We start from the raw sequence: 24528 nt of genomic DNA on the forward strand, positions 1-24528 counted from the left end.
GACATAGAGGCGTCAACAGACCGCAAAGAGCGAGCGCTCAATTTAAATATCCGGCCCCTTTTTCTGAACGAGCGAGCGCAAATAGCGTCCGGCTCTGAATCAGGCCCTTAGTCAGAATACAGGCAGATGTTTGCATGGATTTATAAAACTGGAAGTGGCAGTAATTGTAGCTATTTTATATGCAGTAAGGCCCTAAGTCAGTAAGGCCCAGTGCTTAAAATGGTCCAAGAGAAGTGGCAGACTGCACCCCACTCCCATGGCGCTTTTTCAATAAAGGGACAGCGTGCGCTGAAAAGGGGGTGTGTCCTCAAAAGAAAGGGTCGTGGTTACACAATAGTATTCCCAATTCAAATTACACCACACAGTAGCACAATTTTATTGACATTACACCGCACATAGTGCCCCTGATTCACATTACATTACACATTACACCATATAGTAGTGTCCCTTATTCATGTTATAACACACAGTAGTGCTCCTTTTACACAATGCCTACAGTAATGCCCCTTACACACAATTCCCACAGTGGTAGTGTCCCCAAAACACATAATGCCAACAGTAGTAGTGCCCCTTATACAATGCCCACAGTGGTGGTGCCCCTTATACAGTGCCCCCAGTAGTGGTGCCCCTTATGCAGTGCCCCTTATGCAGTTCCCCCAGTAGTAGTGCCCCCTATGCAATGCCCCCAGTAGTAGTGCCCCCTATGCAATGCCCCCAGTAGTAGTGCCCCCAAAATCCTCAGTAGTAGTGCAAAATCTTCATCATACCTCTTCTGTGGTCTGCCAATATTTGATTTTGCAGAAGAACTTTTCTGTGGTTGAACCTCCACGTTGATAGCTTCAGGTTCAGAAGCATCTCCAGCACCAGCATGTACACTGACACATACTTGTTCAGCATATCAACTTTTAGCTCTTCTATAACTTGTGTTGTATCCTTGATTATAACATATCTGGATTTGACAAGCTGTTTGGTACTTGGATTCCATTATCTGCAGCATGTGCTTTCATGGCAATAGCCAAACATGACCACATCCATAGGATTGCATGGTCTGAATACAGCCGCGGCATGGCGTATCGTGGCACACGCAGCCGCGCCAAATCGCATGGGGGGTTGCGTGCTCACCTTTGCCACTCAAGAGGCATGGATGCAAGAGGACACATCTGTAGGTGTAGCATCTATGTTTCTCGCAGCCATATTTGTGAAGCTCCTGTACACTAAACAATCTCTGTACTGACACGCTTCACTGGAAACACTCTGTGCTGTCCTCACTCTGTGTCCTGTAGCAGTCTGTGTCATGCATGTGCCTAAGATGGCACCTGTGTGCAGCTGTGGGCGTCTTAGTAGCTTGGGGCCTGTATGCTTTATACTTGTGTGCCTGGGCCCATAATCTGTTGAAAATGCATGTGTACAGGTGCAGTGGAGTTACTGTATGTACACACCAGCGGAATGCCTTATCACTACAGGCAGCCCAGTTGTTTAACCAGTATGTTGGTTTATTGAAGGATATGTGATGTACAGCTGTACTCACTGTGATACACTGGTTATAATGGAGCGGAGCAGTGTGATACAGATCACCAGTCATTGACTGTACTGTATATAGCTTTTGGGTAGTGGTGTAGGATGCTTGAACAGCGGTAATTGCAGGATAATATGACGGGTTTCTCAGAGCTAAGTGGGAGACATCCATCTCCCACTGCGTCACTCAACAAGATGGCGCCGCGGATGCGCAGTACTGATCTCAGTGGCCATCTTGGATCAGATAATGAAGCCTCTCTGGAGGTACTTTAAGCATGGAGTCTGCGCAGTAGCACATTCCACTATCCACAGGTTCCTCTGACCAGAAATGCTTGCATGCATGAACTTTATATAGCATTCTCTGCTACAGTAAATATTTAATTGTAAGTGCACCATTCCAGCATGAAATTAATTGAGACAAATTTGATATGCTACAGCGCAAAAAAGCTGCATGGTCTCCCCACATCTGTGGCATACCACGTCTTCCAGAGGCATATTCAGGGTTTCTGAAGCTCTAAGGTCAGGTACACTTCAGAACGATGTGTTCCCGGACGATCCGCCACCCCAAGGGCTGACATATTGCACTGTGCGTACACAGTGCATGGTGCAGTGGTAAGACGGCATGATGTACAATGACATGCTGCATTTAACAGCATGGCATTGTACAGTTCACAATATCATCTGATTGACCGTGCAGCACAGACATCCAGAAGATATCCTAAACGACCCACGGGAGTGCTCAGTTGCTGGTACACACTGAACGATCTTCACGATTTGTCCATTCAATTCACCAAATCGTGAAGATATCTTTCTAGTGTGTACCCACCCTTAGTCTATATTTTCAAATTAAGTAAAATGCCTTTTTTCTTTTTGACAGCTTTTACTCTTTGAGTAGTATGCATGTTGTGCAAAGTGAGAGAGATTAAATAATAGCTGCCTTTTCTCCAAGAATGACCAGGAGACACTGGAATTATGTGGAGTTTTCCCAGAGCTCACTACTGGGAGAGTAGCTAACCTTCCCCCTCATAGGCAAACGCAGGGGGGGTTTCCATCTGCCTGGAAACCCCCCTCCCCAGCCCACACCATGACCACAATAGAAATAGTAATATAATAGAATTTTACTAGTGTTCCATTTTATTCTCAGTCTCACAAATAAAATAATTAGCACCACCTGTGGATCTTTTAAGCCAGTGATAAATAACCTGTGCATCAACTAGGAGATCTGGAAAACATGTACTGTTAGGGATGCACTGCTATAGAGCCCAATATGTACATATATGTCCAGGGCACTCGTAGGTCCTTCCAGGGCTGCCATCAGGGAGGGACTGCCGGAACTATAGTCCCGGGCCCGGACAGAAAGGGGGCCCGGGTAGAAGCGGAGTGGACAAGTGCTGGCGGTATTTTCAATTTGGAGCCGGCCGCAAGCTGATCTGAGCTTGTGGACCGGTAGCCATTCAGGAGTGGCCGCAGCTGCGGCTCCTGATTGGTCTGCCGGTCTGCAAGCTCTGATTGGCTTGCGGCCAGTGCTATATTCAAAATGCGTTGCCTGCCCCCTGGGTCCCTCTCTCTGTCCGGGTAAATGTGAGCTCCGAGCAGGAGCAGCAGGGAGAGGCTGTGCAAGGAAGACAACAGCCGGGGATAGAGGTAGCAGCAGCTGCGGGCGGAGAAGCTATTTACAGCCACCGCGTGTGGTGCAGAGGAAGGACAGCAGGAGCAGGAGATGCTGGAGACTGATCAGGTACATAGACTCCAGCTCTCTCACCCTGCTCTCACACCCTCACCCTCACCCTGCTTTCACACCCTCACCCTGCTCTCTCACTCACACCCTCACCCTGCTCTCACACTCACACCCTCATCCTGCTCTCACACTCACACCCACACCCTCACCCTGCTCTCACACCCTCACCCTGCTCTCACACTCACACCCTGCTCTCACACACTCACCCTCACCCTGCTCTCACACACTCACACCCTCACCCTGCTCTCACACCCTCACCCTCACTCCTACTCTCTCACCCTCACCCACACCTTGCTCTCACAGTCATACCCTCACCCTGCTCTCACAGTCACACCCACACCCTGATCTCTCACACACTCACCCTCACCCTACTCTCACACTCTGCTCTCACACTCACACCCTGCTCTCACACCCTCACCCTGCTCCCACACCCTCACCCTGCTCTTACACACTCACCCTGCTCTAACACACTCACCCTCACCCTGCTCTAACACACTCACCCTCACCCTGCTCTCACACACTCACCCTCACCCTGTTCTCACACTCACACCCACACCCTGCTCTCACACCCTCACCCTGCTCTCACACCCTCACCCTGCTCTCACACTCTCACCCACACCCTGCTCTCACACCCTCACCCTGCTCTCTCACCCTCACTCTACTCTCACACCCTAACCCTGCTCTCACACCCACACCCTCACCCTGCTCTCTCACCCTCACTCTACTCTCACCCTGCTGTCACACCCACACCCTCAGCCTGCTCTCACACACTCACCCTCACCCTGTTCTCACACTCACACCCACATCCTGCTCTCACACCCTCACCCTGCTCTCACACCCACACCCTCACCCTGCTCTCACACCCTCACCTTGCTCTCATACCCTCTCCCTGCTCTCACGCCCTCACCATGCTCTCACACCCTCAACCTCAGTCTGCTCTCACATCCTCACCCTGCTCTCACACCTTTACCCTCCCACGGCTTACACCATCACCCTGCTCTCACACTCTCACCCTCAGTCTGCTCTCATATCCTCACCCTGCTCTCACACCTTTACCCTCCCACGGCTTACACCCTCACCCACATTGCTCTCACACCCTCACGTTGCTGTCACACTCACACCCTCACCCTGCTCTCACACTCACACCCTCACCCTGCTCTCACACCCACACCCTCACCTTGCTCTCACACCCTCACCTTGCTCTCACACCCTCACCTTGCTCTCACACCCTCACCCTGCTCTCACACCCTCACCTTGCTCTCACACCCTCAGTCTGCTCTCACACCCACACCCTCAGTCTGCTCTCACACCCTCACCCTGCTCTCACACCTTTACCCTCCCACGGCTTACACCCTCACCCTCATGTTGCACTCACACCCCTGCGTTGCTCTCACACCCTCGCGTTGCTCTCTCACCCTCAATCTGCTCTCACATCCTCACCACCTTCACCCTCCCACGGCTCACACCCTCACCATCATGCTGTTCACCCACATTATCCACAGCGACGCCCACCTCTGACAAACTGCCCCCCCCCCCACCTAAGAGGAGGGGCCCTGCCTATTTTGTCAGTCCCGGGCCCCATCATTTCTGATGGCAGCCCTGGGTCCTTCCGCTGCTCCTCCAGGCTCCTGAACTTGCTCCTATAGTCAGGAATGGTGCCCACATCTAAAATGAAAACATTTAGCTCAGGCAGAATGGCCTACTGCCGCATCTAATGGCTTACTGTGATCACTGGTCCTGTATATGCCGGAATTATGACACACACTACACATTGTATGACACATATTAAAGTACTAATTCCACCCTTTTCATGGACTGGCCACACTCGCTCTAAAATCAAGCATTTGGAAACCCCCCTCTAGAAATCCTGCGTTTGCCACTGTCCCTAACATCCTACCTGGTCTTTTTACTTAGTGGCTGTGGCAGGCAGATGCCTTGCACAACAGTCTGTGATGATGCAAAATGTATTGTTTCATCCCATGCACTCGCCTCTTTGGGCCTGATTCACTACGGATCGCTATTGTGATCGCAACTGCGATTACACACAGAAGTCTGCGGCGAAAATATGCTAATGAATGCGAACGCAAAGCCGTCACACAGCCAGCATAGAGACACCCACTAACGCTATCTCACATCCATTTACCTTGCAGTCCTGTGTATACATTGGTAACATCGGCCCCTTACACAGAATTACAGCAGGTCTGACCTTACTGAAATTGCTAACCTCGTTGTAAGCAGTGAGTACCCAAGCTGCGTATGCCGCCACAGTGGCTAATTTATGCACGCCCCATGCAACGCCGTTCAAACGGACAGGCACACCTGCGTTTCTCCGACCACTTCCACGTCACCAATGCCAAATGCTGACCTCCCGTCACTCACTCTGCGATGGCTTTCTTTCTGTGCGAGTAATCGTAGAGTGATCGAAATGCTAACTCACACACGCGCACTGCGGTTCCGCACCATTGACCGATCTGCGTACGCTGTTGCAGTTGCGATCCGTGATGAATCAGGCCCTTTGTCCACTAAGTAGGAAAGTATGGGTTAAAGAAGTTGTATACACCATCAGTAGTATTTTTAATAGTGTGTGGCCTGTAGAAGATTAGATTGTAGCCCTGAGGATTCATCTGCCTTCTCTCTGCTTTAGCATACCGTGCTTGTATGCTAAAACACAATCTCAAAGAGGATCAACACCAGCAGAGAGTGAGTGGTTTAACTTTCAAGCACTAGTGAGTCAATGTGTGTTTAGAGCTCCCAGCAGATAGAGTGTTGTTGTGGGATATGGACACCTGTCAGTGTTGGGAACTGGACAGCTACCACAAACTCATTGCACGCAGGTCACAAAACAGCTGTCAGCCGCTACTAATTTTGTGCTGTACTTAAGGAGGGTCAAAAGTGAAGTTGATTCCTAGGGGTAAATTTACTAAGATTCGAGTTTGGTCGAGATTGCAATCTCGGGTGAGTTTAGTTTTTTTCAACTCGCAAATTTGCTAAAGATAAACTTAGGTGAGTTTGGGAGAGATTTCTCTCTTTTCACTGGTAAAACTCGGGTGAGATCGCAAACTCAAATCAACTCACAATCGGCCAAACTCTGAAGTACTTTTCATGAAAAAGATGCAACTCGGGATATTACCAAGAATCGAGATTACAATCTCGGGTGAGATTGTAGTAAGATCCCTGATAAATTGAAGTTTTAAACATTCCACCGCCTGAGCTGCGCATTTGGCAGACACATACACAGATCAGTGTGATTTGTGTATGTTTCTGCCTGTATAAATAATCTAAAGTGTTTATTTAAAAAAAAAAAAAATATGTAGTGTCCCCCCCCCAAAAGCATAACCAGCCGCGGACTGCTCAGCTAGTCCTGGTTCCTAAAATTACGGGGGGAAAAATGTGTAGGATTCCCCCGTAATTTGGGAACCAGCAGCTGGCTGCAGGGCCAGTCCTGGTTTTAAGTATAGGGGGAAAAAAATTGCGTAGGACTCCCTCAATATTTAAAACTAGCACTGGACCCAAACTGACTGGGGTGTAATGCCACAGCCAGGGGACCCTAACACCGGGTTTCCCCAGCCAAATCGTTCACACCCCATGCCGTTCAGCCCAAGCCGGGGATCTCAGGGGAGGTGGGGACCCCCTCTCCCGACACCCCAGGCTTAGTCTGAAGCCTGTGGCTCTTCCCCGCACCACTGGAGCACATGGGTACATGGGTAATAATGGTGTAAAAGTATAGAAACTATTTTAAAGTCGAATTACAGGTGCCAGCATGCCCACCCTTTGGTTACATTTTTTATGAATGGATTTACTAAAGCGCAAATTGAATGTCAAATCGAACAGAAAAATTAATTTCATGTGAAATCAAATTTCTGAAAAACACTGATGTGTCCCCATAGAGGACTATAGGATTCCTTCATTTGCAAATCGAATGAAAAATGAACACCAGATCGAACTGCAAATCCCCAAATAAATAGAAGAGCTTCATGCTTTCGTTTCAGCGTGAGCAGTTCAATTTGACACAGATGCATGCATACTTATTGTAAAAAGGTTGTTAATTTTTTTTTTAAATGATGTGGGGTCCCCCCCTAAAACCACAACCAGCCCTGGACTTTTCATAGCCAGTGCTGGTTGTGTATATACAGGGGAAAAATTGCGTGGGGTTCCCCTGTACTTAGCGCAACCAGCACCAGGCTCTGAGCCGGCCCTGGTTCTGGAATTACAGGGGAAAAAAAGCATAGGGTTCCCCTGTAATTTCCACAACTAGCACCAGACCCTTTCTAGTGGGGGGGTAATGTCACAGCCAGGGAAACCCTATCAACGGGTTCCCCGGCCGAAACATTACTCCTGACCGCTAGTCTGCCCAGACCGGGGATGCCTGAGGAGTTCCCCGGTCTGAGCCAGAAATTAGGCTGAACCAAGCAGTATTTTATTTAATGTAATGCATGGTTTTAAAGTGATTGGTTGTTGGACTTCTTGTGATGTTTTCACTTTGTTACAAATTTTTTTCCCTTCAAGATGCATTTGTTGTTTGCAAAGAAGTCTCTTGAGAGCAGAGAGCAGTGGCGTAACTAGGGTATTTGGAGCCCAAGGCAAATGTAAAAATGGAGCCCCTACCCCCCCTATGTGCGCGCGACGAAGCCGCGCGCTGCAAAAAATGGGCATGGTCACCTAAAAATGGGGTGTGTCAACATGACACACCACTTTATCATCACATTACTTTCCATATGCACCTTAACCCCAGTAGTGCCCCTTATACAGTACCCCCAGTATGCAATGTCCCCAGCTGTGGTCCCTCTTATGCAGGCCCATAGTAGTGCCCCTTATACAGTATCCCCAGTAGTGGTCCCCCTTATGCAGCCCCTCATTAGTTCCCCTTATTCAGTGCCTCCAGTAGTGGTCCCCTTATGCAGGCCCCTGGCAGTGATCCCCCCCCTATCCAGTGCCCCTTATACAGTGCCCCCTGTAGTGGTCCCTGTTTTGTGCCCCCAGTAGTGGTCCCCTAGTAGTAAGCCCCTTATATAGTGCCCTCAGCAGTAGCTCCCCTCATGCAGTGCCCCCAGTAGTGGTCCCCCTTATGCAGGCCCCCAGCAGTGATCCCCCCTATCCAGTGCCCCCTATACAGGGCCTCCTGTAGTGGTCCTCCCTATTTAGTGCCCCCGTAGTGGTCCCCTAGTAGTAAACCCATTAAATAGTGCCACCAGTAGTAGTCCCGCCCAGTAGACGTTCCCCCTCCGGATGCAGTGCCCCCAGTAGTAGCTCCCCCCAGTAATAGTGTCCCCAGTAGTAGCTCCCCCCCAGTAATGGTGCCCCCAGTAGTAGCTCCCACCCAGTAATAGTGGACCTCATTCAGAGTCGGTCGTTGCGGCCGCACGGTCATTAGGTAAAAGGGACCGGATATGCAAATGAAGCGCTCGCAAGTTGCTTCGTTAAGATGGGATCGTTAGCTGGACGAGCGAGGGGAGGATGCGGCCGTAAGACAAAAAATACGCCCCCTTCTCGTTCGCATTACACGTCATCTCCGGGCATTTAAGGATTAATCGAGACCATCGGGAACCATCAGAGCTGGTCGTAGAGCTTAAGGTTGACCATACCCTCTCTTAAGCACTACCATCTAGTCAGTGTAAAAACCTCCCATGTCACATGTGCCATGAGACTACTTAGTTAATTATGCACTGCCATAAAACGCCGTTTGCATAATCAGGCACACCTGCGTTCGGATCTCCACTTCCCCGTTCACAAGCACCTTCCCCTGTTACCACCCACAAACGTCTCATCCTGTCACTCAAACTAACGACCTGGCTGTGTTCAAGGAGAGAGCAATTTCTGATCGTAATAGCTAGTTTCCGCACGCGCATTGCGAATTTGACGCATGCGCAGTTTAGCGAACATTGGTGGTGTACGACCGAGCAACCACTTACGACCGACTCTGAATGAGGACCACTATACCCAGTAGTAGTAGCTCCCCCCAGTAATAGTGTCCCTAGTAGTAGCAGCCCCCCCAGTAAAAGTGTCCCCAGTAGTAGCAGCCCCCCACAGTAATAGTGTCCCCAGTAGTAGCAACCCCCCAAGTGATAGTGTCCCCAGTAGTAGTAGCCCCCCCAAGTGATAGTGTCCCCAGTAGTAGTAGCCCCCCCTCAAGTGATAGTGTCCCTAGTAGTAGCCCCCTCAAGTGATAGTGTCCCCAGTAGTAGTAGCCCCCCCAAGTGATAGTGTCCCCAGTAGTAGTAGCCCCTCCCAGTAATAGTGTCCCCAGCAGTAGCAGACCCCCCCCAGTAATAGTGTCCCCAGTAGTAGCACCCCCCCCCAGTAAAAGTGTCCCCAGTAGTAGCAGCCCCTCCCAGTAATGGTGTCCCCAGTAGTAGCAGCCTCCTCAAGTGATAGTGTCCCCAGTAATAGCAGCCCACCCAGTAATAGTGTCCCCAGTATTAGCAGCAGCCCCCCAAGTGATAGTGTCCCAAGTAGTAGTAGCCCCCCCAAGTGATAGTGTCCCCAGTAATAGTGTCCCCAGTAGTAGCAGCCCCCCAGTAATAGTACCCCCAGTAGTAGCAGCCCCTCCAAGTGATAGTGTCCCCAGTAGTAGCAGCCCCCCCAGTAATGGTGTCCTCAGTAGTAGCAGCCCCCCCAGTAATAGTGTCCCCAGTAGTAGCAGCCCCTCCAAGTGATAGTGTCCACAGTAGTAGCCCCCCAAGTGACAGTGTCCCCAGTAGTAGCCTCTCCCAGTAATATTGTCCCCAGTAGTAGTAGCTCCCCCCAGAAATAGTGGACCTCATTCAGAGTCGGTCGTTGCGGCCGCACGGTCATTAGGTAAAAGGGACCGGATATGCAAATGAAGCGCTCGCAAGTTGCTTCGTTAAGATGGGATCGTTAGCTGGACGAGCGAGGGGAGGATGCGGCCGTAAGACAAAAAATACGCCCCCTTCTCGTTCGCATTACACGTCATCTCCGGGCATTTAAGGATTAATCGAGACCATCGGGAACCATCAGAGCTGGTCGTAGAGCTTAAGGTTGACCATACCCTCTCTTAAGCACTACCATCTAGTCAGTGTAAAAACCTCCCATGTCACATGTGCCATGAGACTACTTAGTTAATTATGCACTGCCATAAAACGCCGTTTGCATAATCAGGCACACCTGCGTTCGGATCTCCACTTCCCCGTTCACAAGCACCTTCCCCTGTTACCACCCACAAACGTCTCATCCTGTCACTCAAACTAACGACCTGGCTGTGTTCAAGGAGAGAGCAATTTCTGATCGTAATAGCTAGTTTCCGCACGCGCATTGCGAATTTGACGCATGCGCAGTTTAGCGAACATTGGTGGTGTACGACCGAGCAACCACTTACGACCGACTCTGAATGAGGACCACTATACCCAGTAGTAGTAGCTCCCCCCAGTAATAGTGTCCCTAGTAGTAGCAGCCCCCCCAGTAATAGTGTCCCCAGTAGTAGCAGCCCCCCACAGTAATAGTGTCCCCAGTAGTAGCAACCCCCCAAGTGATAGTGTCCCCAGTAGTAGTAGCCCCCCCAAGTGATAGTGTCCCCAGTAGTAGTAGCCCCCCCTCAAGTGATAGTGTCCCTAGTAGTAGCCCCCCCAAGTGATAGTGTCCCCAGTAGTAGTAGCCCCCCCAAGTGATAGTGTCCCCAGTAGTAGTAGCCCCTCCCAGTAATAGTGTCCCCAGCAGTAGCAGACCCCCCCAGTAATAGTGTCCCCAGTAGTAGCACCCCCCCCAGTAAAAGTGTCCCCAGTAGTAGCAGCCCCTCCCAGTAATGGTGTCCCCAGTAGTAGCAGCCTCCTCAAGTGATAGTGTCCCCAGTAATAGCAGCCCACCCAGTAATAGTGTCCCCAGTATTAGCAGCAGCCCCCCAAGTGATAGTGTCCCAAGTAGTAGTAGCCCCCCCAAGTGATAGTGTCCCCAGTAATAGTGTCCCCAGTAGTAGCAGCCCCCCAGTAATAGTACCCCCAGTAGTAGCAGCCCCTCCAAGTGATAGTGTCCCCAGTAGTAGCAGCCCCCCCAGTAATGGTGTTCTCAGTAGTAGCAGCCCCCCCAGTAAAAGTGTCCCCAGTAGTAGCAGCCCCTCCCAGTAATGGTGTCCCCAGTAGTAGCAGCCCCCCCAAGTGATAGTGTCCCCAGTAGCAGCCCCCCCAGTAATAGTGTCCCCAGTAGTAGCAGCCCCTCCAAGTGATAGTGTCCACAGTAGTAGCCCCCCAAGTGACAGTGTCCCCAGTAGTAGCCTCTCCCAGTAATATTGTCCCCAGTAGTAGTAGCTCCCCCCAGAAATAGTGTCCCTAGTAGTAGCAGCCCCCCTGTAATACTGTCCCCAGTAGTAGTAGCCCCCCCAGTAATAGTGTCCCCAGTAGTAGCAGCCCCTCCCAGTAATGGTGTCCCCAGTAGTAGCAGCCCCCCCCAGTAATAGTGTCCCCAGTAGTAGCAGCCCCCTAAGTGATAGTGTCCCCAGTAGTAGTAGCCCCCCCAAGTGATAGTGTCCCCGGTAGTAGCAGCCCCCCCAGTAATAGTACCCCCAGTAGTAGCAGCCCCCCCCAAGTGATAGTGTCCCCAGTAGTAGTAGCCCCCCCCAAGTGATAGTGCCCCCAGTAGTAGTAGCCCCCCAAGTGATAGTGTCTCCAGTAGTAGTAGCCCCCCCCTCAAGTGATAGTGTCCCCAGTAGTAGTAGCCCCCCCAAGTGATAGTGTCCCCAGTAGTAGCCCCCTCCAAGTGATAGTGTCCCCAGTAGTAGCCCCTCCCAGTAATAGTGTCCCCAGTAGTAGCAGCCCCCCCCAGTAATAGTGTCCCCAGTAGTAGTAGCCCCCCCAAGTGATAGCGTCCCCAGTAGTAGCCCCCCCCAGTAATAGTGTCTCCAGTAGTAGCAGCCCCCCAGTAATAGTGTCCCCCAGTAGTAGTAGTAGCCCCCCCAAGTGATAGTATCCCCAGTAGTAGTAGCCCCCCAAGTGATAGTGTCCCCAGTAGTAGTAGCCCCTCCCAGTAATAGTGTCCCCAGTAGTAGTAGCCCCCCCAGTAATAGTGTCCCCAGTAGTAGCAGCCCCCCAGTAATAATGTCCCCAGTAGTAGCAGCCCCCCCCAGTAATAGTGTCCCCAGTAGTAGCACCCCCCCAGTAATAGTGTCCTAAGTAGTAGCAGCCCCTCCCAGTAATGGTGTCCCCAGTAGTAGTAGCCCCCCCAAGTGATAGTGTCCCCAGTAGTAGCAGCAGCCCCCCCAAGTGATAGTGTCCCCAGTAGTAGTAGCCCCCCAAGTGATAGTGTCCCCAGTAGTAGTAGCCCCCCAAGTGATAGTGTCCACAGTAGTAGTAGCCCCTCCCAGTAAAGTGTCCTCAGTAGTTGTAGCCCCCCCCCCAGTAATAGTGTCCCCAGTAGTAGCAGCCCCTCCCAGTAATGGTGTCCTCAGTAGTAGCAGCCCCCCCAGTAATAGTGTCCCCAGTAGTAGCAGCAGCCCCCAGTAATAGTGTCCCCAGTAGTAACAGCCCCCCCAGTAATAATGTCCCCAGTAGTAACAGCCCCCCCAGTAATAGTGTCCCCAGTAGTAGCAGCAGCCCCCAAGTGATAGTGTCCCCAGTAGTAGTAGCTCCCCACAAGTAATAGTGTCCCCAGTAGTAGTAGCCCCCCCAAGTAATAGTGTCCCCAGTAGTAGCAGCCCCCCCAGTAATAGTGTCCCCAGTAGTAGCACCCCCCCCCCCCAGTAAAAGTGTTCCCAGTAGTATCAGCCCCTCCCAGTAATGGTGTCACCAGTAGTAGCAGCCCCCCCAAGTGATTGTGTCCCCAGTAGTAGCAGCCCCCCTAGTAATAGTGTCCCCAGTAGTGGCAGCAACCCCCCCAAGTGATAGTGTCCCAAGTAGTAGTAGCCCCCCCAAGTGATAGTGTCCCCAGTAGTAGCCCCTCCCAGTAATAGTGTCTCCAGTAGTAGTAGCCCCCCCAGTAATAGTGTCCCCAGTAGTAGCAGCCCCCCCCCAGTAATAGTGTCCCCAGTAGTAGCACCCCCCCCCCAGTAAAAGTGTCTCCAGTAGTAGCAGCCCCTCACAGTAATGGTGTCCCTAGTAGTAGCAGCCCCCCCAAAGTGATAGTGTCCCCAGTAGTAGTAGCCCCCCCAAGTGATAGTGTCCCCAGTAGTAGTAGCCCCCCCAAGTGATAGTGTCCCCAGTAGTAGCCCCTCCCAGTAATAGTGTCCCAAGTAGTAGTACCCCCCCAGTAATAGTGTCCCCAGTAGTAGCAGCCCCTCCAGCAATAGTGTCCCCAGTAGTAGTAGCCCCCCCAAGTGATAGTATCCCCAGTAGTAATAGCCCCCCCAAGTGATAGTGTCCCCAGTAGTAGTAGTAGCCCCTCCCAGTAATAGTGTCCCCAGTAGTAGTAGCCCCCCCCCAGTAATAGTGTCCCCAGTAGAAGCAGCCCCCCAGTAATGTCCCCAGTAGTAGCAGCCCCCCCCCCAGTAATAGTGTCCCCAGTAGTAGCAGCCCCCCAAAGTGATAGTGTCCCCAGTAGTAGCAGCCCCTCCCAGTAATGGTGTCCCCAGTAGTAGCAGCCCCCCCAAGTGATAGTGGGCCTGATTCAGAGCCGCTCGTAAGTGGCCGCTCGTTCGTTCCGAGCAATGTTCGCACATCTGCGCATGCGTTTGGTTTTTAGTACGCATGCGCGAACCAGTCAGTGCGGCCGAAAATCGTGTGCTCGCAAAATACGAATGCCTACCAATTTGATTGGCAGAATGAGGCGTTTGTGGGTGGTAACAGGGGAAGGTGCTTGAAAACGGGGAGTGGAGATCCGAACGCAGGCGTGCCAAACGGTCAAAACGGGCGTTTTAAGGGTGTGCATAATTAACAAAGCAGCGTCATTGACCACGTCACTTGGTTGTCTTTTAGCCTGAACTGCTCGCATGATTGCGGTAGGAAAATGCTACCACAAGAATAGCGAGCAGTTCATACGCCTTTCGATGTACTCGATTAATCAAATAAATAGTGGAGATGACGTAGGATGCGTGCGGCCAGGGGCCGTTTTTTCCTAAAAAGTGAGCAGATGTTTTGTTCGCTCGTTCAGACATAGAGGCGTCAACAGACTGCAAAGAGTGAGCGCTTAATTTAAATAGCCAGCCCCTTTTTCTGAACGAGTGTCCGCAAATAGCGTCCGGCTCTGAATCAGGCCCAGTGTCCCCAGTAGCAGCAGCCCCCCCAAGTGATAGTGTTCCCAGTAGAAGTAGCTCCCCCCAAGTGATAGTGTCCCCAGTAGTAGTAGCCCCTCCCAGTAATAGTGTCCCCAGTAGTAGCACCCCCCCAGTGATAGTATCCCCAGTAGTAGTAGCCCCCCCAAGTGATAGTGTCCCCAGTAGTAGTAGCCCCCCCAAGTGATAGTGTCCCCAGTAGTAGTAGCCCACCCCAAGTGATAGTGTCCCCAGTAGTAGTAGCTCCCCCCAAGTGATAGTGTCCCCAGTAGTAGTAGCCCCCCCAAGTGATAGTGTCCCCAGTAGTAGTAGCTCCCCCAAGTGATAGTGTCCCCAGTAGTAGTAGCCCCCCCAAGTGATAGTGTCCCCAGTAGTAGTAGCCCCCGCCAAGTGATAGTGTCCCCAGTAGTAGTAGCTCCCACCCCCCTTAGTGCAGACACACAAGTTACAAAAAAATAAATAAGAAAATACACTTACCTGAATCCACACTCCTGCTCAGGCCACCGCTCCCGCCGCCGCACGTCAGTCCTCCCGGGCTGGCGTGCTATGCATTATGTGAGAGACATCATGACCTCATGACGTCTCTCCCATTACCCACTGCAGGAGCCGGACGGAAGCCCGGCTCTTGTAGTGGGCGCGCAGCAGTCAATGAGAGTCTGACTCTCATTGGCTGCTGATTCACACACATCTCCGCCAGCGCTGGTGGAGGATGTGTGTGCAGCAGCAGCCAATGAGAGTCTGTCTGACTCTCATTGGCTGCTGAATAACACACACATCGCTGCCATGCTGGCGGCGATGTGTGTGTTATGCACAGTCTGAGCCCGCCTGCCACCCTCCTCCTGGCGCTATTGGGCAAGTGCTCAAGGGGAGGGAAGGGGCTCAGCTGTGCAGCACAGGACCGGCGCTGGAAGCCTAGCGCCGGTCCTGTGTAAATGTGTAGCGCTGACCGCACTCAATGCGGTCGGCGCTACACTGGCTAACTAGGGCGGGCCGGTACTGTGGCCGGCGGCGCCCCCCCGCACCGCCGGTCCTACGGCGCCCAGGGCACGTACCCCGCTCACCCTGCCCTAGTTACGCCACTGGCAGAGAGTAATCATACACTATGATGAGCATAGGGCTGACCATATAAGTGCAAGCCCAAAGCATTTTATGGTACGAATCCAGTGCAAGATCTGGATATCTCTCTTAGTATGCACAGCCCACACAGCACTGCAAAGGACCATCATAAAGGCTCAGCTGATGCTGGAGTAGTGCTTAACAGAAAAGTATTACTTACACCAAAATGATCTACATGGAAGACAAAAGTCAGTCAATTCACAATAGAAAGACATTTAGGCCCTCATTCAGAGCCGTTCGCTATTTGCGTTCGTTCGTTCAAAAACAAGGGGTGGCTATTCAAATGATCCGTTCGCACATTGCAGTCTGTTCACACCTCTAAGTCTGAACGAGCGAGCAAAACATACGCTCGTTTATTTGTTAAAAACGCCCCCTGGCCGCTCGCACCATACGTCATGTCCGCTATTTATTAGATTAATCGAGTACATCGAACAGGATATGAACTGCTCGCTATTCTTGTGGTTGGTTTTTTCAACCGCTATTTTGCGAGCAGTTCTGAGTTAAAAAAAACCAAGTGACGTGGTCAATGACGCTGCTATATTAATTATGCACACCCATAAAACGCCCGTTTTGACCTTTAAGCATGCCTGCGTTCTGATCTCCACTCCCCGTTTTCAAGCACCTTCCCCTGTTACCACCCACATACGCCTCATTCTGTCACTCAAAATAGCAGGCACTCGCTATATTGCGTACAAACGATTTTCGGCCGCACTGACTGGTTCGCGCATGCGTACTAAAAACCGTACGCATGCGCAGATGTGCGAACATCGCTCGGAACGAGCGTACTGCCGCTAGCGAGTGGCTCTGAATGAGGGCCTTAGTTGACTACAAAAACTGTTTGGAAGCTGTGACTTCTCTCAAAGGTGGTGTTGCTAAGCTCTGACTGGGAGGGTGCTCCCTTATTTTCTCACGTCACATTTACTTGTGCAACACATCAATCTGTCAAATGCAGCAACTGAATTGTAAATGTACTGTACAGCATAACATGCAGAAATAGGACATGGTTAAGCTTGTAACCCATATAGTATAAGTAAAGTTGTGATTACTTGTTATCACTTAGAGATACAGTGAAACATGCCATTTGACCAGAACTTATATACTACTGTATTTCTATGAAATTCTCTGCTATTTTTCTATGTATATGTCAATATTACCTAACAAATCACATCACTATTCTACACCAACCTACCTCAACTATCCATTATTACGAGTCCAGCTCCACTCCATGTCATTATATAATCAATTGTAAATAGAAGAGAGATGGGCATGGTGAAATCTCTTTACATTTGTTCATGTTTGTGAGTGACATGAATATTTCTTATGTCTCTGTTTATCCAGACTGGCACACTTTTTTTTAGGGGGCCCCCTATCCCCTCCCAGTATGTACATGCAGGTCGCCCATTGGCTCATCCCCCATGTCTCTCCAGCCTCATACCAAACTGTGTCTCTCAGCCTTATTCCTCCATGTCTCTCCAGCCTCATCCTCACCTGTGTTGCACCATCCTCAACCCACATCTCTCCAGCCTCATCCTCACCTGTGTCATTCCAGCACCATTCCTGTGTCTCAAGCCTCATCTCTCCTGTGTCTCTCAGTATCATTGTCCCTCCACCTGTTCTTTCAGCTTCATTCCCCACCCTCTCTTAGCTTCATTTCCCACTCCTCTCTCTGCATCTTTCCCTCTGAATCTCTCAGCTTCATTCCCCACCCTGTGTCATCAGCTCCACTGTGTCTCTCAGCTTCATCACACCACTGTGTCTCTCAGCCTCATCCGTTCCATTGTCTCTATCAGCCTCATTCCCCATCCTGTGTCTCTCTGCCTCACCCTCCGCCCCTGTGTCTCTCTGCCTCACCCACCGCCCCTGTGTCTCTCTGCCTCACCCACCGCCCCTGTGTCTCTCTGCCTCATCCCCAGCCCCTGTCTCTCTCTGCCTCACCCACAGCCCCTGTGTATCTCTGCCTCACCCCCAGCCCCTGTGTCTCTCAGCATCATCCCCAGCCCCTGTGTCTCTCAGCCTCACCCCCAGCCCCTGTGTGTCTCAGCCTCATCCCCAGCCCCTGTGTCTCTCAGCCTCACCCCCAGCCCATATCTCCCCAGCCCTGAGTCTTCCGTTCCATTGCCCCCCTCTGCCACTTCATCTCCAGCCCTCCCAACCACTGCCTGAATCGTATCAACACTTACCTGCTGCCTGCTGTTCATCTTTCCTGACGGCTCGAGCACAGCTCCTCTCTGATCCAGCAGCACAACATCATGATGTCAAGCCTGCACAAAAAAAAAACGTTACTGTGCCGGGCTGCCGGCCTCCCTCTCTCTGCCTGTGGCTGTGCCTGGCCCCTGATGAATACAGCAGTGGCAGATGCAAGGGGAGCACATGAACTGGGCTCCCGAGATTCCTGAGAGGCCGGGGCCCCTCAGAATCTCTGGACCCAGTACAAGTGTCCCCATTGTAGCCCCCTGTCGCCGAGTCTGCTATTACTAAACAGGGGATATGTACAGTATAAGCAATTCTCCATAAAAATGTATGAGAATACATTTGTCTGGAAATAAAATGTGATATTGACGTGGCTGTGGTTTTAGCTGTAATTTCATTTAGCTGCAAATTAATTGTGCAACATGTTGAAATAGTATACTATCAGATACAATAGTCTTATTTGATCATCCACCAAGATAGGCAAGGGGAAAGACCAGTGCTTACAAGGTGCATTTGACTCTCCCAGTGGTCCCTTGAATTCCACGGCCACAAGATGCTAATTGGATTGTATGACTGCGAATTAAAGTTGAACTTGTCTTGATATAACTATCTCATCATACAAATGACTTGTTTCTACTTGAACCTTGTACTTATGTAAGGTTTTATGTTAAATGACTATAAAGGTGTTTATGACACTTAGTCACTTTTAAATATTATTGTTTTATTTTCAATAAGTTTGTAAAAAGATAAAAACACAATCATAGAGATAAGACGGTCTATGCTGCTAGAAACACTGGAAAAGGAATAAATCCTGTGTAACACCACATGCTGTCATCTATGAAATTGCTTCTCTATATCAGCATAGTGTGATATAGTTCTTAAGTTCTTGAAACTGTTCAAAGATCAACTCTGAAGTTCTGGAGGAATGACGTACAGTATAAAGCCACAGATTCATGTTTTGCTTTTTTTTTTTTCATTTTAGGCACCTTAATCTTATTGAAACATCCTTACCCTCGGGACGTTGAAGAGCCATCAATATATGAATCTGTCAGGGTTCATACTGCCATGCAGACTGGTCGCTCTGGAACTGACCTTGTGCCTATGGCACCCTCAGTAAGTAAATTCAATCAACTGAATCCTGCTGACAAAGGAGCTCATTCAGATCCGCTTGCAAGATGCGAACACTCGCTGGCAAAATGGGGCCGGATATTTAAATGAAGTGCTCGCACTGCGTCGGGTAAGGACGCCCATTATGTTTTAGCGAGCTATGGCAAAGTGCGCTCGCAAATGTCTGTAGACACCCCCTTGCCACTCGCAACACACGTCATCTCCGGGAAATGAAGTATTAATCGGGACCATCGTGAGCCATCGGAGCTGCTCGCAGCCCTTGGGGTAGCCTTAGCCTGCCGCAAGCACAACGATCAGCGCTGGCTGAAATACATGCAGATGACGTGTACAATGACGCTACTTTGCTAATTATGCATGCCCTTTAAACGGCGTTTTGGCGGCCAGACACGCCTTCGTTCGCACATCCACTCCCCTGTTCACAAGCACCTTCCCCTGTTACCTCCCACAAACGGCACTATCTGTCACTCAAAGCAGTGACCTGATAGTGGCTTACGAGCTACCAAAATCATATCGCAATGAATGGCTTGCACACGCGCACTGCGAATTATACGCATGCGCAGATGGGCAAAAATCGCTCAGAGCGAGCGGGTCTGAATCAGGTCCAAAGTCTGATGCTTTATCTTACTAACTGTAATATTTTCATAATAACATTTATTATACTGTATTTTATTTATCTGCTTGAAAGACAGACAACAGAACTAATACATGCTTGTTGCCATCCTAAACTATCTGCTTGCTTGTTCTTGTGCTGACTCCTTGACTTAGGGTCTGATTCAGAGATGTACACTAATGCGATCGCAGCTGCGATTTCAGACGCCACGCAGATGCGAAAATATGCTAATGTTTTCATAGATCACCTAAAGCTGCCCACTGCTGCCTGCTAACATATGTACGACGTTGCTTACCGGCAAACATTTTGGTAACATTGACACACATCGAGTGTCCATCGTGCCCTTACGGCAGGTCTGACCATGCTTATATGCATGAAATTTGCATACGTAATCGCCATTATGTTCATCTCTGAGTCAGTGAACCACTGAGACACAGAGCCATAGCTGGATGTTTTGATGCCCTAGGTGAGAGAGAGCATTGACACATCCCCAGTTATTATTTTTATATTTATCAGTTATAACATTTGCACATTTTCACACTGTATTACTATAGAAGCTAGCAGGGGCGTAACTTCATCCTAGCCGTCTGGAGGCAAAATCAAGTTTTTCTCCCCTTAACGCCTTGTACTACACTACCTCACCCACCCAACTTAACCCCCTCCATATACGCCACCCGCCCACTGAGATACCTCTCTTGCCACTGAGCAATGCAGTACACAGTACTACTTATCCACTACTGTTAATTGATACCCTCAATAAATCACGGAATGGGATTGTAATGCTGGCGGCTGTTTAGCTGCAGGTTCAAATCCCGACACTGTGAGCCCGACAGATGGAAATCCCGACAGCGTGATGTAAGTACCCTAACCCTCCCCTCTCCCCTCCTAACCCTCCTTAGGGGTGCCTAAACCTAACCCCCCCTCCACGCACCCTAAGGCTAACCTTCCCGGGGGGGTGCCTAACCCTAACCTCCCCATGGAGTTGCCTATCCCTAACCCCCTTCCCCTAGCCTAACCCTAACCCTCCCAGGGGGTTCCTAACCCTAAGTCCCCCCGGGGTGCCTTAAACCTAACTCCCCCTCCAGCGGCTAACAGGACCGCGTCGTCCTGGATTCCGGCGTTGGGATTGTGACAGGCGTCGGTATCTCGACACCTGTCAAAAATCCCTGACTGGCATTCTGCCGTCGGGATTGTGACCGGCGGCCGCAATAACTACATACCATAAATCACTGACATGGAAACACCCATTCCTCACCACCACTCTCTGGGATTACTCACCACTGCTCCGTGTGACCATACATCACCCGCAGAAATACCTTTTACAAAATCTGGCAAAAAAAAAAAAAAGAAAACACCAAATGAAAATTGTATAACACTTGTTATTTCCTAATAAAATTGTCCTACTTCTCAACCCGTTGACACAGATTTAGGGAGTTCTAGAAGAAGATTTAAAAAAAAAAATATATATATATATATATATATATACAAATATAGGGGGTTTGATGGACTGACACTCCAATTAACTAAGAAGATACCCAGGTGCACATCCTGTAAGTGCCAATAGGCACTATCACATTATACAGTCAATCGGGCAGCACTCCATGGACTTCTCAGGAAGATAATACGTCACCAGGCCGTAGTTTCCAATGTTTCAGATTACTTTTATTTAATATTTTTTCAAGGAAGAAAGATGAAATAAAAGTAATCTGAAATGTTGGAAACTACGGTCTGGTGAGGGACCGTATAATATATATATTACAGCTATGCTTTGGCTGGCATTCAGCAATACCAGTACAAATGACCTTGTTGTCCAAAATGACAGCTGCATTCAAACATGTAAAAAAGGTAGACATGATTATCATACCCCATGTTTCCGTGTTGTGAGTACACCGTCTTCAGGGTGATATTGAGAATAATAGAAAAGGTTACCAGCACACTGACAAAGAGTGAGGGACCTAGTTATCAAGAAATCAACTAAAAAACAGCTGTTTACATTTGTTACCCTCAAAAATTAAAAATCTTCTGAATGTATGAAGGAGAGACCGTAGCAGATATTAATTTCCGATAGTAGCCACAGACTCTATTGGTTTCTTTGGGGGCTGCAAAGCTGTCAGATTCACTAAGCTCCAGAAATGCTTTGCATGTTTGGCCCATTAGGAGAACACCATCTGGAGATGGCCAGTGGCATACCAAGGGGGGTATGAGTGGAACACCTTGCCCTGGGTGCCATCTGACAGGCCCGGCAGAGTGGGGCACCGTCGGCCTAGGCAATGTCCAGTGCTGGGATCAAGTGTTGATTCCAGCATCGGAATTCCTGCAGTCCGGTCAAATGTGTCCCCGGTGGGACAAATCTCACTGGACTGTTCCCAGTGGTGGGTGACATTTGGCCCTGGACCGGCGGCCATTTCAATTTGCACCAGCTACAAGCCAATTACGGCTCATGGACTGGCAGCCAATACAAAAGGGGCCATGGCGAGCCAGTCACTGCTCACCGTGTCATGGCTGGCTCTGTCCGCAGCATCTGATGTCAGGCACCGCTGGGCGGAAAAGTCAGTTCGGCGGCGGGCGGAGAATGCAAACATCGTGGGAAGAGCTCCGGTGGCCACGGTAAAGGCCACAGGACGCTGAGCTGAGGAAAGAAGAGCACCAGTGGTGATGCTGCTGGCCCATCCAGAAGAATGCGGCTGACGACCGGACAGGTAGGCTACCATTAATCCCCCCCTAGACCACAGATTGTCAAGGCCCAAGGGGTAATTAGGTCTGTGTCATTGATGTGTAGGGGGGCATTTATTCCCTTGCCCTGGGTGCCAGACCCCTTAGTTGTGCCCATGGAGATGGCGTTATCCTATAGTAGTCTATGGAACCCTCCCCGGCAATGGACACTGGTCCGCACATGCATGGTCTGTTGACCGTGCATGCACAGAAGCGCCCCAGCTCATGATATAGAAGTGAAATGATTGCTTTTGTGATTATTACACTTCTCTACACATCACATGGATGGGCCCTGCATGTGGCTTTTATTAAATTCCGGCAAATGTGAATTTTTTATGGCTGTGAATAGCGGCCATGAGAAATTCTGATTATCGGGTCTGAAACCTGATAATCTGTAAATATGCCTCTAAAAGAGAACTTACCAACCATAAGTAGGAGTGCTAGTCACATGCGCTGGATCTGGAGGGCGCATCAAGATAAGGTCACTTCTTGCTGGCATTCAGTGCCACGCAGCATCGAGTCCTGTCTCCGCTTGTAGATCCAGATGTGCTGATGCTCAGTTGACAGTGGCTGTGGGGTGTGGCGGGTTACGAAATCATTAAATATATAAAGTGGTTGGGTGGCACAAGATACAAAATCATTAAATCTATTATATAAAACCCACTGTTGATAAAAAATTATGTCTATATGGCTGCAGCACGTGTGTGCATATTATTGTTATTAATTTTAGAATTATCCTTTATTTTTAAAATGCCTCAAGTGTTTTGCCATACCTCCCAACTTTTGAGCACGATGAAGAGGGACACTTTGGGTCTCAGTCAGACCTGCTCACAAGTGCTGAGCGCTCGCAAGCGGGTCGATGTTGAGGCCCTGTGCAAATTCTCTCGCTCCGGGGCTCACTACAAAAGGGACAGCTCGCACCGTTTTGTAGGCGGGGTAGGGGGTGGCTGGCCAAACGGAGGCGTTCCTGAAGGAACGCCTGCTGCTTGGGGGCGGCCCCCACTGACATCACTCGTGATGTCAGTGGTGAGCTTCCGGCTCTATTAGAGCCGAAAGCTCACTGGGGCTTGCGGCAGATGAGACCCTACCACAAGGGTCTCATCGCAAGCCCCGATGGTCGCGATGTTCTTGACCATCGCGACCATCAACCTGGCCACTTGCTAAAGCTGTGGGTGGTCACCCACAGCTTAGCGAGCGGCCAGGAGGCTGGGTCATTACACAGAAGTGGACACCCTCATTCAGAGAGCCGCTCGCATTTTGCAAGCGGCTCTGAATGAGGTCCTTTGCGTGCCGAAGGAGCGTTCACCCAAAAGGGAGTGGGGCTTTGTGGGAAGGGACGGGGCCTCATGAAAATGGGGCGAAGCCACGTGGCAACCCCCGTTTATGTCACAGAGATACTGGGCAGCCCCCAGGCTCTCCCTAAACTGGTGAACAGATGGCGTGCGCATGCGCACGGCATCTGTTCACCTTCTGCACAGCGGTATGTAGTCTCCCCAACTTCCCCCTCACCGCGGGACACTGCGGCCTGTGGGTGGGACAGCGAGACAGTCCCAGAAAAACTGTACTGTACCGCTGAATGTGGGACAGTTGGGAGGTATGGGTTTTGCAGAGCTTTACAAAAGAGCAAAACAAGAAAACAGTGACCTACAGTACAAAACAATGCAGGACAAAGACATGGTTTATAAAAATTGCTGCATCCGGGATCTAGACACTTAAATAAGCAGCAGAGTGGCAGCAACCAATGGTTTGGTGCCATAGTAGGGAGTATAAGATAGTGTAATTAAGGGATATGAGAAGCACATAAGAGAAGAGGGGAATGCTTGTAAGGGCACTCTTTACAATCTGAAGGGAAGGGGCAGACAGATAGGGGTGACACAGATGAGGTAGACAGTGAGGAAGGAGCAAGGAGCTGTGGGTTAGGATGAGAGCTGGTTGGCTTTGATGTAGAAGTAAGATTTGAGAGCCCTTTGAAGTTTAGTAGAGAGGTGGAGAGTTTGATAGGGAGAGAATTCGAGAGATAGGCAGCAGCACAGGAAGAATCTGGGAGGCGGGAGTGGAAGAAAGTAATCCGTTGGCAAGAGAGGCAGTATGCATTTGTGGAGTGAAGTTGACGGGTGGGTGTGTGAAGGGAGATAAAGTCAGAGGGCCTGATTCAGGTTTGGGAACAGAGTAAGATAAAGCAAGTAATTGTGCACCTGGCCAAACCATGTTGCAATGCAAGGGGTACAAATACAGCCACGATAGAAGTGGTGTCAGTGGGGGGAATCTATGTTTGGGTGATGGCTAGGAGACTCAGGGAGTTTGAAAAGAATGTTTGGGACTATTTTGTTTAAACAGATTTTTTTAGCATCTCCTGTAGCTGCTTGCTCA

The 24528-nt window shown here is 50.1% G+C and overlaps 1 protein-coding gene across 1 annotated transcript in view; it reads left to right on the forward strand.

The window, feature by feature from the left end:
• Positions 1 to 24528, forward strand: part of DAPP1 (dual adaptor of phosphotyrosine and 3-phosphoinositides 1) — a 128924-nt gene that overhangs the window by 91587 nt on the left and 12809 nt on the right. The window contains exon 4 of the mRNA XM_088453212.1: positions 18691 to 18821. Within this exon, the coding sequence (XP_088309338.1) occupies positions 18691 to 18821 (131 nt within the window). The remainder of the gene's footprint in view (positions 1 to 18690; positions 18822 to 24528) is intronic.

The sequence above is a fragment of the Taudactylus pleione genome, unplaced genomic scaffold, assembly GCF_031769625.1.
Source record: "Taudactylus pleione unplaced genomic scaffold, aTauple2 ptg000573l, whole genome shotgun sequence".
In the NCBI taxonomy this organism is placed as follows: domain Eukaryota; kingdom Metazoa; phylum Chordata; class Amphibia; order Anura; family Myobatrachidae; genus Taudactylus; species Taudactylus pleione.